This window comes from Rhineura floridana, chromosome 4 (genome assembly GCF_030035675.1).
Source record: "Rhineura floridana isolate rRhiFlo1 chromosome 4, rRhiFlo1.hap2, whole genome shotgun sequence".
Taxonomy (NCBI): Eukaryota; Metazoa; Chordata; class Lepidosauria; order Squamata; family Rhineuridae; genus Rhineura; species Rhineura floridana.
The window spans coordinates 48,553,630-48,567,864 of NC_084483.1; the positions used below are offsets into that span (position 1 = coordinate 48,553,630).

Below are 14,235 nucleotides of genomic sequence, written 5' to 3' on the forward strand. Positions count from 1 at the left end.
ACTTAAAGTGCCCTTTGAACCAGCTCTTGTGCATGAGCTATTTCAGAGCGGCTTTTGCAAAGGTTTTAAGACAGCTCCTGCTCTCGTGTTTGCTCAGATGGAAGAGTGGGGGCTACCTTAAAGCCTATTTTTAAAAAATTGCAAACGTGTTACTCAGTTCAAATCATGGAGCAATTTTCAAAAGCCTGTTTCCTTCAAAGGTTGCTGAATAGCACTAAACAGTTCCTGGACTTGGCTTTAATTTTACTGAATCACAGTGGGATTACTTATGAAGGGGCAAGGATGTTGATCATGTTCTTCTGGCTTTTTAGACTTTCTTTGTAAGGAGTGCCCAAGAATTCATATTTATGTTGATCGCATTGCACTCAGAGATATTCCACATGAACAGACATATATGAGAAGATGGCTTCATGAACGTTTTGAAATCAAGGATAAGTAAGTATTACAATGGCATGGCACTGCTGCTAGAGCAGCATTAATCTAACTTGAAAATTTTCCATATAACTACAAAATGGACAGCTGTCTTAACTGGTTGCTACATACCATTGATGAAGGTTGATCCAGTTTTGCCTTCCATGATTGGAAAGGCTCCTTCTGTCCATGGAAGGTTTTTGATCCAGCAGAGGGATCCTGCTTGAAAAATGAAAGACTTTTTTTGCCAGCTCCCTCTTCCCTCAGCGCTACCTTCCATGCTCTTCCAGACATTTGGGCAGCCTTCCGGAACAGGTGAAAAGTGGTGCTACAGGAGAATTTCATTCCACTGGCAGGAACAAAGTTTACTTCAGTCTCAAATGTTTTCTTGCCATTCTTTTGCTCAAATTTTAAATAGCTGCTGATGCCATGAGTTAATGCAGTGAATGTGGTGCAGTGTCCAGAGGGTTGCATTATGTGGGAAGCAGAGGTTCAAATCTTCGTTCGTAATAAGAAAGCTTATTAGTGGCTATGAGTCAGATCCCCTTCTCTCACACTCATCTACTTTAGTGGGTGTTTTGTGTTAGTATAACTTCCTGAACAGCAAAAACTACAAAAACCAATGTTCTTTAGAGCATTTTAGGACAGGGATAAACTAAAGAATAGTGAAATTGCCTGTTTCATGTGATTGCTTAAAAGTCAAGCTGAATTCACGTGACCACTTGATATAGCCTGCTAGGCAAAGCCAGGCTGTTGTCCTTTTAACTTGAGTCCATTTTGCCCACTTAAGGAGAATAAATGTGACCATCGGGTGGTATTGAACTAAACGGTTACACTAGCACAACAAAATCAGTTGTGCTAATATCATGAACTGCTGCCAGCTCACTAGGACTCAGTTCCCAAACCCAGGGTAATTGATCCTGGCCAGGCACAACCCGTGTCTCCCTTACCAGGGCTGAGTAAACCAACAACAACTCTGCAAGGTAAGTAGACTGCCACTGCCCCTTAATCCTGGTCACCCACTCTGGGCCAGGGAAAACCCAAAGTGCTAGAAATAGACCTGCCAAGGATTCCAGAAGATGACCAAAGATACACTCCTTGTCTTGCAGCCTTAGGAAAAGTATCCAAATATACGTGCCTAATTGGCCAAGGTGCTGGACTCGGGGCCAAATCTCCCCTGCAATGAACACACACTGGTAAATAAGAAGTAGCTTTATTAGAATAAAAATATAGGTGCACAAAGATATGGCAGAAAAATGATTCCTTAAAACCCACACCCCTTAGGGCCAGGTAAATACAGAAAGAGAGTTACAGCCACAAATAAGAACAAAACTGTCTAGCCTAATCTATACTTACAATAGAGGTAAACAGCTAACCTCTTCATGGTTCCACATCTCCCCAGAGATGCAGAGCTTGGATAGCCGATAGAAGATAGAACCCCAACACAGGTAGCACCAGAAACCACTGGAGAACCATAAGGAACAATGAGAACATTGGAGAACAAAGACCCAAGTCTGGATACTATTCTTATGGGAAAATGCCCAGCAACAGCCAGGAATTAATTAGCCAATCGGGGGTCTTTCTGATGATGAAATCTTCTGGAACTTTCGCACCTAACGGTGACACACTCACCAGCCTTCCCAGGCCGATTGGCCTTGAAGTGCCAGTCTCAACTGATAAGCAGGTGTTCTTGCTTGTAGCTTAATTAACTAGCTTCAGTTGTGAGCACTGCAATCTCATGGCCTCTTAGAGACCCCATTTCAGGCAAGATGTTTCCCCACACAATTCCTTGCCTCAGAACCATTTACATTTTTAACCTTTCAAACTAGGCATTCTTGACACTAATTCTCTACTGTCTCTTCTCCCCATGTGTCCCCTAAATCTGCTCTAGTGTGTCCTCTAACTCTCTAGAGCAGATTTCAGGGTGGGGGTTGCATGGGGAAAGGAGAGGGTGGGGAGGATACTTTCCACAGCTAAACATTGTTGTGCTAGCATGACTGTTAATTGGATACTGCCCATTGTGAAGTTTGTCAGCGTTAGAGCTGCCCCTTGTTACTGGCACATGCTACTTGTAAGACTTTTTTGTGAAACCTCACCAAAAATATGATAAATGTGTTACTTTTTTTTTATTCTTTCCTTGCTCCTAGGTTACTAATAGAATTCTATGATGCAAAAGATTCTAAAAGAAGAAACAAGTTCCCTGGGAAATGCGTTCATTCCAAACTAAGTCTCAAGAAAACGTTGCCATCTTTACTGTTTTTAAGTGGCTTGACTGTTAGTATGCTACTGACAGAATCTGGAAGAAAACTTTATGTGAAAACATGGATATACGCGACTTTATTTGGCTGTTTGTGGGTCAGTGTTAAAGTGTAAAATTCTGCACCTGTAGTCAGTGACGTTACTCTCCTGGCTTGCACATCAAATCAAACTCTTTCTTGAATTTATAAATGTAAATAAAGCCTTATTAATGGAACACTGGATGAATTGAGACTTGTGACCTAAATCTCCCATGGTCGGTGTGGAGAACATGTATGTGTAATTATGCCCCTCATTTTTGCAGAAAAAAGCAGCAGATAGTCAGAATTATGTTTTAACACATTTTTCTCTATGAATGAGCATCTGTCTGTACATGATTTAACAGAATATGTTATAAATTAAGTGGACCTCTGAATGTATTTACTGAAATTACTTTAGGTTTATGTATTTATTCTTGTCCAAGTTCTTTAGTTGATTGCAGAAATTTTGTCACAGCTGCATCACAAACTAAAAACCAAAGCCGATATCTACCAATATCTTGGTTTTTCTTTTTTATCTGGATGAGTTTCTCAGATTTTCAAAGAATTTTGCAAAGAAACTGCTAGAACATGAAAAGCTATAAAACCTGTTCATGGGAAAATGAGTTTAACATATGCATGAAATTTTGATTTAATTATATTGCCAGCTGACTTTAGTTTTTGTTTGCAACATGTTTAATTTTTTACACACAAGTTGCTTGTGTTCTTGATGAAAACACCTTGTGTTGGTGCATAAATGATTACAATATGTCCAGCTATTATGTCTAATTGAGACTAAGGCTGCAAACCAATACACGTCTACTCAGAAGTAAGCTCCATTGGGTTCATTGGGACTTACTCCCAGGTAAGTGTGTATTGGATTGCAGCCTAACTTGGTTGTAATCTACCTAGATTTCCAGAAGTGTATTGGAACATTTCAGTTACGTTATTAGTTAACTCAGAATTCATGTGCCATAAACAGTGGTGAACATTCCAGAGTTTCCTGTTACCTCAGGACCACTTCACACGGGTGTTTTGTTCACACGGAAATAATCACTGAGGAAGGAGAAAACCATATATAGTGTCACTTGTGGATATTTTGCTGTGAGTACACTAGTCAGGAAACAAGTGTTGGAGGGGTAAGTGTCGTGTGAAGTGGCCTTGAGTCATATGGAACCAAATGAGTGTAAACTGCAGTGAGCAAAGCTGCTATGCAGTAAAAGAGTTTATTTTATGGTAACAAGGAACATCTATGTGTTCTTGCCAAAATGTAAATAATGTGCCTTTTATCTACTGATTTTGAATTTAACCTATTATTTCACAGTCTAATCATTATCACTGTAATTGTACGGTACTTCCAAAGCTTTCACAGTTGGTGTCCACTAATGATGAACAGAAAAACTATGACCTTGAGGTATGCAGTTTGCACTATAGAATGATAAGAGATGCATATTCTGTTAGTATTTAACCTGCTCACCAATGCATTTTGTAAGAAACAATGGTTCTTATTGCTTTTTGGTGATCTATTTGGAAAGGAATTCCTTTTGTCAAGAGACTAATTATCAGAGCTTGGAAGATTACTTTTAAAAAGTAATAAATTACAGTTACAGTTACATAGCCCCAAAAAGTAGTAATTACCGTTACAATTACAATTGCTCTGAAAGTAACTGATTACTTTGCTTTTCCTCCAAAGTAATCGCTACAATTACATTTCAGTTACTTTTTTAAAAAAAGCCTACAAGGTACTGGCCTTGGCTGCTGCACATCTAAGTAGCCTAAAACAACATTAAAAATAAACACACACATACAGAGGTAGTAGAATAATTCTTTTTATTCATAAGATAGCAATGGTGGTCTCCCCGCTGGTAAGGATGGGGGGGAGGGAGGCTGAGGCCACTACTCAGATGTTTGCACGTCAAACCAAGTGCAACCCCCCCCCACTCAGCCAGCAAGCATAATCTCTCTCACTTAACCACCTCCCAGACTCTGCTCTGCCACCAACTAAGGGACACTCACTCAAGCAAACATTTTCCCCAGAGATGCAAAAAAGTTAAAATACTGCAAATACAGCACAGTAGCCAGAAAGGGTGGTGGAGGCCACTTTGTGTGCCAAGTGCAAACACAGTATTCTCTCTCTCTCTCTCTCTCTCTCTCACACACACACACACACGTTGTCATCTTTCACCTCCACAGTTCTTTATCTCCATTCTGCTGCTGCCTCCTTCTCCTCCTTTATCCATGTTCTTGACCTCCGGATCCTTTTTCCCTCCACTCCATTCTTCACCACCACTATCCATTGTTTAATATAATTGCTTTCTCCACTCCACCCTGTCTCACTCTCCTCCTCCTCCCCATCCACAGAGCATGAGGAAAGAGCGACACTGCACAGAAGCCCAGTTTGAGGCACATGATTTTCATCCACAAATCAGAGGAGCAGAAGACTTCCCCTGCTCCCCCCCCAAGTAGTGCCCAAAAGTAATTCTGGAAACGTTACAATTACTCCACAAAAGTAGTAAAATTACTCCTAGTTCTATTACAATCGAAATGTAAAGGAATTACCCACTCATTACTCAAAAAAGTAATGAATTATAAGTAATTTGTTACTTGTAACTAGTTACTTCCAAGCTCTGCTAATTATTCTGTGTTAGCTAGGGAGAGGGATTCTATTTTGTATTTATTGTTTTGTAAAAACCAACAAAAACCAAGATTCCACTATCAAAATGGAAATGATTAGAGCCTATTTTTGTCTTTCTGACTTTTTCATAACAAGTTTCTGTTGGCTTTAACAGAATTTTGAATTGTTTTAAGACCCACATGAACTAAAATGGTTGTCTTAATTTTTTAAAATATTAAATGTGTTCACCTCTGACTTTGATAAGAAGCACCTTGTTCTTGTGTATTCTTCTAAAATGGTATAGTGTACTTCATTTCAAACATTCATCCACTTCATCATATGACTTTCAGTTCTGCATTCTGGTTACTAGAGGAGACTTTCTGTTTAATGGAATAATCCATTGATCAGTTATCTGAAAACTAAGTTCAGAATGTTTTGAACAATGTTGTGTGTGAAGGCTGTGAGATACCCAAAGAAGTCTTCTTTAATGTCTAAGGATATGCTGTCACTCACTGTGCAGTAGACCTGTCGAATTGCCTTCCAATCTTAATGTGAGGATTTTTTTAAAATGGTTGCCTATCAAACAGTCCAGAAAGAATATCTTTCAAGTTTACAGCAAAAGCAAACTGCTTAAATTCAGTGAAGCAGAACATTTGTTTGGTAGTTTAATATCAGAAAGTTTGACTGTTTCTCATTCTAGGTTATCTGCTACACAAATCATCATCTTCATGAAGCTTTTTTTAAACAATCTCATTGTCAAGCTGCTCTGTGTAACTTCCCCATAATTAATTTATTTTAAATATGCTACAAACATAAAGCATTGGTTTCTATTTCAGAACATACAGAGATATTACTTTATAATTTTAAAAAGCAATATGACTCATCACCATTTTTGGTCTTACTATTGTTTCTGAATTTTTAAGTGGCAATGGGTGGAATTCAGCATAGCGTTAGGGCAATCATTTCACAAGTACAAGGATTTCTGCTTGCACAATGGAATATTGTCTCACTCTCCCCCGCCCACGTATCTCCTAAATCTGTTCTAGGTGTTCACCCTACCCTCTTGAATAGATTTGGTGAGCGGGGGGGGGAGTCCCATTGTGCAAGCGGAAATCCTTGCACTGTCAGGATGCATTAGTTGAATACCGCCAAGTGTTTTTATATCTTACTCCATATAGGCATGTCACCATTACCTTTAAAATGAATTGGATCAATAAAAATAACATTCTTGGGTGTCACAATGCCACTAGAGATGACACTATCATATCACTGTAATTCTGCAAGAACACAGAACGTGGACCCTCCCTCAGACCTTCATGCTGAATTGTCCTTCTGATGTCTAATGAGGGCTTTTGTAAGAACAAAAAGTAAGAGCAGACAATGTGATTGTCCATTTGCCTAACAGAAATACTCAAACTGAATAACCTAATTTTAATAGAGCATGTATTTGTGGCAAGAAGTAAGCCAAGCCACATTCCACATGCAACCACAGACATATGGAAGTCTTCTTCGTGGCATGATCCTGTGCTACAGATGCTTGCCCCTTACAGTATCAAGGGACCATGTCAATTTTTTCCATCTGAATGGCAACCCTCTGAGCAGGAGGAAAATGATCAGGTAGGAAAGACACATGATTATCCCCTCCCATATGGTGGTTTGACTCCTAACATTCTTCTCAGTACCATGGGACATGACCATGAGGGAGCTGTTCCCTTCCTGTGTGTCCTTCTTCCATCATGGCAGTGACCAACGAAACTGGGCTGTCCCCTCAGGTGCCACCACAGAGCCAGGGCACACCCACCTGGTACCAGAACCCCCAGCCACACTATGGAAGCCCTGAGGAAAAGGGGAGTTCTTCAGCATCTGATGAAGAGTAATGGGTACTGGGCAGAAGAAAGCGGAAGACACAAGTTCCAAAAATGCTGAAACGAAGAGATCTAGCAAGAAGCCGGATGGGATAATAGACCTCATGGATGACTTGACTGAGCTCACCAAAAGAGAGGTCTGGTTCAAGGTCGAGGAGCAGCTGTAGTAGGAGATCCTCTTGAAGATCATCTAGCAGGTTGTCTTACAGTTCAAGATCAAGTTAGAGCAGTTCCTCTTCCTCAAGAAGCTGGAGTAGGTATAGGAGCAGATCAAGATCATGTGCTAAAAGGAATTGTTCTTGGAGGTGCAGAAGGTATTCAAGATCTTATTCCTGAAGTTGTTCTAGATCACGTAGCTACAGAGACTGAGGAAGATGCCATCCTAGACACTACAGGAGATACCATCACTCTCCTCCAAGATACAGATCACGAAGCAGGTCTCCTGTAAGATCATACTATAGAAGATTTTACTCCAGAAGCAGATCAAGAAGCCGAAGATATTATGGATTTGGACAAACCATACATCCTTGGTTCCCTTGAGGCCTACTCTGGCTTTATACTGTGTTTGTGTATATTGATATTGTTCATCCATCTTGCTTTGTAAATTAATTTGATATGATTTTTTTTATTGTACCTTGTGCATTCAATTGTAAACCATTTTGTCTCATTTGGAGGGGATTTCACACTAAATGGTTTTGATACAGTGCACAAGAGTGGTGGTCAATAATACAGTTCAAACTGCAAAATATATTGCAAATGCAATGAGGTCAAAGATAAACACAGCAGCTTAGTGATTTTGCATTAACAGTAAATCTCTACTTTGAATTGGGATAATTATGTAGTTCACATAAATATTTCTTGTAGCTCACATAAATATTTATTTGGGAAACAATCTGGCATCTTCTTGTCAGTTTAAATGTGAAATCTCATGATCTGTACTTATGGAAGAGGTTCTGTTGTTCACATTATAGAATCTAAGAGTTGATGCCAGGATTAAATTAAACATACATCCCAGCAGAAACTTCTTTGAGGGATAATTTTATTTATTTTGAATATGTATGATTACAAGTAAATATTGAGACTGGAACAAACCTGCACAAATGCTTACTGTGTCTGGTCCATTCTCTCATGTAAAAAACTAGTTTTAATTCATTGTAAGGTTTTTCTTTGCTTTTACAGCACACTTTAAGTCTTTAACAAACATGTATCCTGTATGGTAGAGCTGTGATGTTTCAAGTCAATCAGAATGTCTTCATGACCACTCTACATTGACTTTGCTGAACCCTTTCATGCAATACCAGTGTTCCTTTGGGCTTTTTTTCTTTTTGGAGTCATTATAATCTCTCTTAGCCAGCATCACATTCATCATTGCTATAATCACACTCATTCTGCAGTTAAAATGTGATTGCCATTCTTTGTTCTAGTTCAGGAAGTGGGGGTTATTGATGCTTTAGAGGCATGACTTGAGTTGCAAAAGAAATGAATGTTGCTGGGTAGGGTAGGGGCTAAGGGAAGAAAAATCTCCCAGAAAGATTTTGGGTTTGGAATGGAAAGCTCCTTTGAGTACATTAATATAGGGTTGCCAGGGAGTGGGGAGAATAAAACAATGTGGAAATGTATAGAAATCATGAATATTCTTGGGCATGTGTTGCCCATCAATACTGTAAAAATAAGTCTTTTTTTAAAAAAAAAGAATGCTTTGGGCAACTCCCTGTATTTCTACATTACACTTCAATCAGAAATGGTCACAGCATTCTCTTCTCCATGCCCCACTGCTCATGGAACTTTCTACAGAGAGCCCCTAAGTAGCTTTAAAGCTCTTTGTACAAAAAGTCAACCACACACAGCAATGTCCTTCAACACAGCCAAGTGAAACTGCAGGGGAAATTAAGCAAGATGGGATTAAATTTCTAGTAGAGTACTTCGTCAGAACACTGCTTTGTATTGTTGGTTCTTACAAAATAAGTGCTATGCTGTTCAACTATTCTAAGCTCTCCAAAGCAACAACAGCCTGAATTTGGCACTTTGTTTTAATGCCTCACATAAATTAAAGTTTTGGTTTAAGAACTCCCATTTCTTTACAACACAACACTGAAGCACTACTACTTGCATTGTGACAGCACCTGCAAAAATCATGCAGTTATGTCAGGATTCTGAAACTAAGTTCAAATTACAAAAGTGAGAAAATGTGATATCCAACAGTAAGTCTCATCTTCAGAACTGGAGCTAGCTTGACACTGGACTGCCATTTGATTAGAACATATTAGAGAATGTGAGATTGCTAACACTTTTGACAACATTTTTTTGTTAAAGGGACCACCAACCTGGATAAACCGCTTCAAATGTTTTACAAACTGAATATGACTGACGTACAAAAGGGACTGTTTAGGTCTTTATCATGAAAGCTATTATAACTTTGTAAACATTTGTACAAACATTCTGTAGCATTTCAGAATTGCATATTTTTCAGGACACAGAGACTTTAACATTCTTAAATCCTAAAGCCCTGGAAGTTCTTTCATGCTGTTTGCTCTCTTCTTTCACACTGTTCGTTCTCTCCCTCCCTCCCTCCCTCCCTCCCTCCCTCCCTCCCTCCCTCTCTCTCTCTCTCTCTCTCTCTCTCTCTCTCTCTCTCTCTCTCTCTCTCTCTCTCTCTCTCCCTCCCTCCCTCTCTCACTCACTCACTCACTCATACACACACACTGTCATGGCCCCGTCAGAGGACTCATCAGACGAGGATGACTCGGGAGCAACAGCAGCAGACCCAGAAGGAGAAATGGAGGAAACTCCTGAGAACCCAGCTCCTTCTCCCCCTCAGCTGCAGAGCACCCCAGACACAGCTGAAGCCCTTCAGCCAGACGCAGTCAGTGAACAGGATACTCCCCCCTCACCTGCAGAACGTAGACAACAGAAGGTCAGGCAGAAGAGGGGCAGGCCTGTCCACTTAAGGCCAAAACGCTGATGGCTCACACCTGCTGACAAACCTGCTCCTTAAAAGTCAAACCTTGGGTTCAGCTTGTTGCTGACTACAACGTCAGGCATGACCACTGTGTGTCTTCCTATCTCCTGAACCTTGACTTGGACTGATCTCTCGGCAAACTAGACCCAGACCTTCACTGACGTCTCTTCTGGATTTCTGGCTTGGCACGTAAGCTTTGAACGGCCTCTGCCCTTATCTTGCTTCCTCTTTGCTAGCCTGGCAGATTTATAGCCAAGCTGCCGGCTGAGGACTTACGGCCTGGCAATTACCAAGGAATCTCCAGCCCTGCCTGCACCCCCACCGACACTGCTGTCTCAGTGAAGAGCTGACACACACACTTTTTCCTTTTCTTAATAAACACTAGATATTAATTTCTCACATAACATTCCTCTACATAGCTTAGCGTTCCTAAATATTAGATTAGCCAAAGAATATTGCTGGCGCGCTCATTCACCCACCTTGGTATTACATACTCAATAAAATGATTACAGTGAGTCATGTGTTTCACCTACTTTTTGTTCAATGTAACAGAAATACCAAACAGGAGGGGAGCATCCTATATTAAATAATGTTAATGTTATTAAATAAAATAATGATTTTAAAAGCACCGTTTCATAGTTGGTACTTGTGATGTTCCTATATATTAGTGTATTATGGTAAGTGCTGGTTGTTTAGAGTATACATGGTAAGTAGTGAAAGAGGAGGGGGAGTGAATGGGCAATAGAATGCTTGATGATTGGCTGAATGTTTAAAATGGCTGACAGTATAAATGAAAGGATGACAGGTAAATCTGGGTGAATGTGAGGTGGTGAATTGTGGGATCTGGGGGGAGAAGAGAAAGAGTGGATTGCTTGGTGGGGTTTGAGAGAGTTGTTTGCCAGGAGAGCGTGAAGAAGGAGGGAGGTGGAGTTCGGATTAGTATTGAGTAAAACCATATGCTTATGTGCCTTAAGAAGAAATCTTGTTAATCTTGTTAGCTTTGTTATCTTTAATAAATACTTAATTTGGTTTACCAAAGGCCTGATCCTTGGCTGGGGTTTCACAGACCAGAAGGGAGGGTAAGGTAATGACCAAGGCTGAAGGGGAACTGTAACAAATGGTGGCAGCGGTGAAGAGAGTAACAATACCAGTATTCAGAGTCTCTGGGAATACTAGTATTGGGACGTTACTGGTGGTTGCTTAGCAGGGGGATCTGTTGAGATCTGTGCTAGAGCGGATAGGGAAACCATAAGAGAGAGCGGTCTGGACTGGTGAAGTCCCTGGTGGTGCCTAGTGACAGGCAGTAGCCACGCGCAGGTAGGAACCTGACAGGGAGAGCCAGGGAAGGACGCATCACATGTGGTGGCAGTAGCGGTGGGATACGAACAACAGAGAATCCAGATACGAATACTAGAGAATCCAGAACAGTGGTGTGGCAAACAGAAATAACAAAACAAGATTTCTTGTGAGAGTGACTGGCAAAGAGTGTGTGGCAAAGAGGGAGCGAACTCAAACACCATGGCTGAATACATAAAAATGAAAAGAGAGGAGCTGGTGGAGAAGTGCATAACATTCAATTTACCTCACGAGGGTAAAGGGGTAGATGAATTGAGGGTAGCACTTATAGGATTTGCAACTGTCCAGCAAAAACAACCTGTCAGAGAAGAGACCCCAGAAGGATATTTAAGCAATCCCGCTTATATAGAGTACTTGAGAGAGAAGTTGAGGATGGAAGCTGCAGAGAAGGAAAAACAGAGAGAGTTGGAAGCTGAGAGATTGAGGATGGAGGCTGAGGAAAAAGACAAGCAGAGAGGGTTGGAAGCTGAGAGATTGAGGATGGAGGCTGAGGAAAAAGACAAGCAGAGAGAGTTGGAAGCTGAGAGATTGAGGATGGAAGGTGCAGAGAAGGAAAAACAGAGGGAGTTGGAAATTGAGAGAATGAGATTGGGGTTTGAGGAGAGGGAGAAGCAACGAGCATTGGATGCTGAATTACAAGTAGAAAAGTTAAAATTTGATAGAGAGAAATTTCACTCTGAGGAGACAAGGAAAGATAGAGATGGAGCAAAAATAAAAATTACTCCAAAGGACTTTGCTGTCTATGAGCCTGGTCAAGATCCTCAAATTTACCTCAGCACCTTTGAAAAAGCAGCTCAGTTGTGGGGGCTACCTGAAGATAAATACATGCAGTATTTATCAAACCTGATTAAAGGGGAATTGGCTGAGGTATACCAATATTTCCCCTCAGACAAGCCTGTCACCTATGCTGAATTCAAAGAAGCAGTGTTTAAAAGATTCAGACTGGGGCCTGATTATTTTAGAAAGCTTTTCAGAAATTGCCAGATACAGACAGGGAGGTCTTTTGTGGAACTGGGAGCAAAGTTGATGGATATATTTGGAAAGTGGATGAGTAGTGCCAAAGCTCAGTCAGTGGAAGAGGTGAAAAGCCTCATGATACTGGATCAATTATACCATCAGTTACCACCAGAAATAAGGCTCCTGGTCAAAGACCGTTCCCCTACATCTGTGCAGGAGGCCGCAGAGATGGCGGATCACTTCGCCTCCAATAGAACTGGCTGGGTGGGGAAAACCCAGAGAGTTTAAACCCAGACCATATAGTGCTGGCAGAAGGGATGTGGTACCACAGCGAGTGAGTCCTCCATTAAAATCTGAAGGGCACAGGACACCCCAGAGTGGATCTGTGTACCCTAAAAGTGAGGAGAAATTATGCTACAAATGTGGTAGACCAGGGCACCTATGTTTTCAATGTGAGGTTGCCAACCCCATTAGTAATCCTGCTCAGACAAGGGCAGTGAAAACAGAGCCCAAGGCTTTAGAAGCAGCGAAAAAGGTTCAGTTTTGCCAGATAAACTGGACAGAAGTAACAGACCTTGATTCAAGTCTGAGAGAGGAAGTGAGTGTACAAGGGGCAACTTATTGGGCATTGCTTGACACTGGTGCCGCTCAGACGTTACTGAGGCCAGATTTAATAAAATCTGAAGAAATATTACCTCAGGAAACAGTGACTATCCAAGGAGTGAGGGGTCAACCAGAGAGTTTGCCTGTGGCCCTAGTGAAAATGGAATGGAGAGGCCGAAAGGGCCAATATAAAGTTGGTATTAATGCCCAGCAACAAGAACCAGTAATACTGGGAAGAGATGTTATGGGGGCACAGGGGAAAATATATGTAGTGACCAGACAGCAAATTGGCAGAGAAAAAGAAGCCATATTAAGGGGGGCTGAAACAAACAGGGTGGAATCTGTTAACCAGCCTCAGGTCACCATAGCAACCACTAGCAGGCCTGCTGAAGAAGACAAACTGTATCAAGTGGTCTCTAGGGAAGAAGCAGATCGATTCAGGGAAGAGCTGCATAAAGATATAAGTCTGAAGCAGATAAAGGAACAAGCGCTGACCCAACAGATTCCTTTCACTGACAAACTGAGGAATCAAGTTGTGTGTGAGAATGGGATTTTATATAGACTGTGGATGCCCGCTGAGAGAAAGGATGAATGTGAACCAGTGAAACAAATGATGGAAGTGGTGAAAGAGAATCTCAGTCAAGCTCAGCAGAAGCAAAGTTACTGGTATGACAGAACAGCCAGAGAACGTGTGTATGATGTGGGAGATATGGTTATGGCGTTCATACCCAGGAAACATGACAAATTACAGGCTAACTGGGAAGGACCATATACCATCAGAGAAAGGCTTGACACAGTGACATATGTAATCACCACAGACCAATTAAACAAAAGCAAAGTGGTTCATGTAAATATGTTAAAGCCTTACCATACCAGGGATGCAAAGGTGTTGCAAGTTACCTTATTCCCTGAGGGAAGTGGGCCTGAACTTCCAGATTTGGTACAGGAAAGCAAAGACAAAGGAGGGGTAGATCAAGTGGAATGGTCAGAGGAGGTGAAGGAGGAAGTAAAAGAAGAGATTCTGAGAGTTTTGAAAACCTATAGGAATCTCTTTAGCAACAAACCTGGCCGAACCAGTATAGTTATACATTCCATTGATACTGGAGATCATGCCCCAATCAGATCTGTTCCGTACCGTGTGAATGGGAAAGTTTTGAATGAGATCAAAAAGGAGGTGGAAGATATGCTGGAATTAGG

The 14,235-nt window shown here is 41.1% G+C and overlaps 1 protein-coding gene and 1 pseudogene across 2 annotated transcripts in view; both read left to right on the top strand.

The window, feature by feature from the left end:
- The window catches only part of AGPAT5 (1-acylglycerol-3-phosphate O-acyltransferase 5), a 41,476-nt gene extending 35,911 nt beyond the window's left edge, over positions 1 to 5,565 (top strand). For both annotated transcript variants that reach the window (XM_061622915.1, XM_061622914.1), the window contains 2 exons: positions 312 to 435; positions 2,559 to 5,565. In XM_061622915.1, coding sequence (XP_061478899.1) covers positions 312 to 435; positions 2,559 to 2,784 — 350 coding nt within the window. In that variant the 3' untranslated portion in view covers positions 2,785 to 5,565. The remainder of the gene's footprint in view (positions 1 to 311; positions 436 to 2,558) is intronic.
- A 1,349-nt stretch (positions 5,566 to 6,914) lies between these two features.
- LOC133383044 (arginine/serine-rich protein 1-like) lies at positions 6,915 to 7,831 on the top strand (annotated as a pseudogene).
- Positions 7,832 to 14,235: the final 6,404 nt, after the last annotated feature.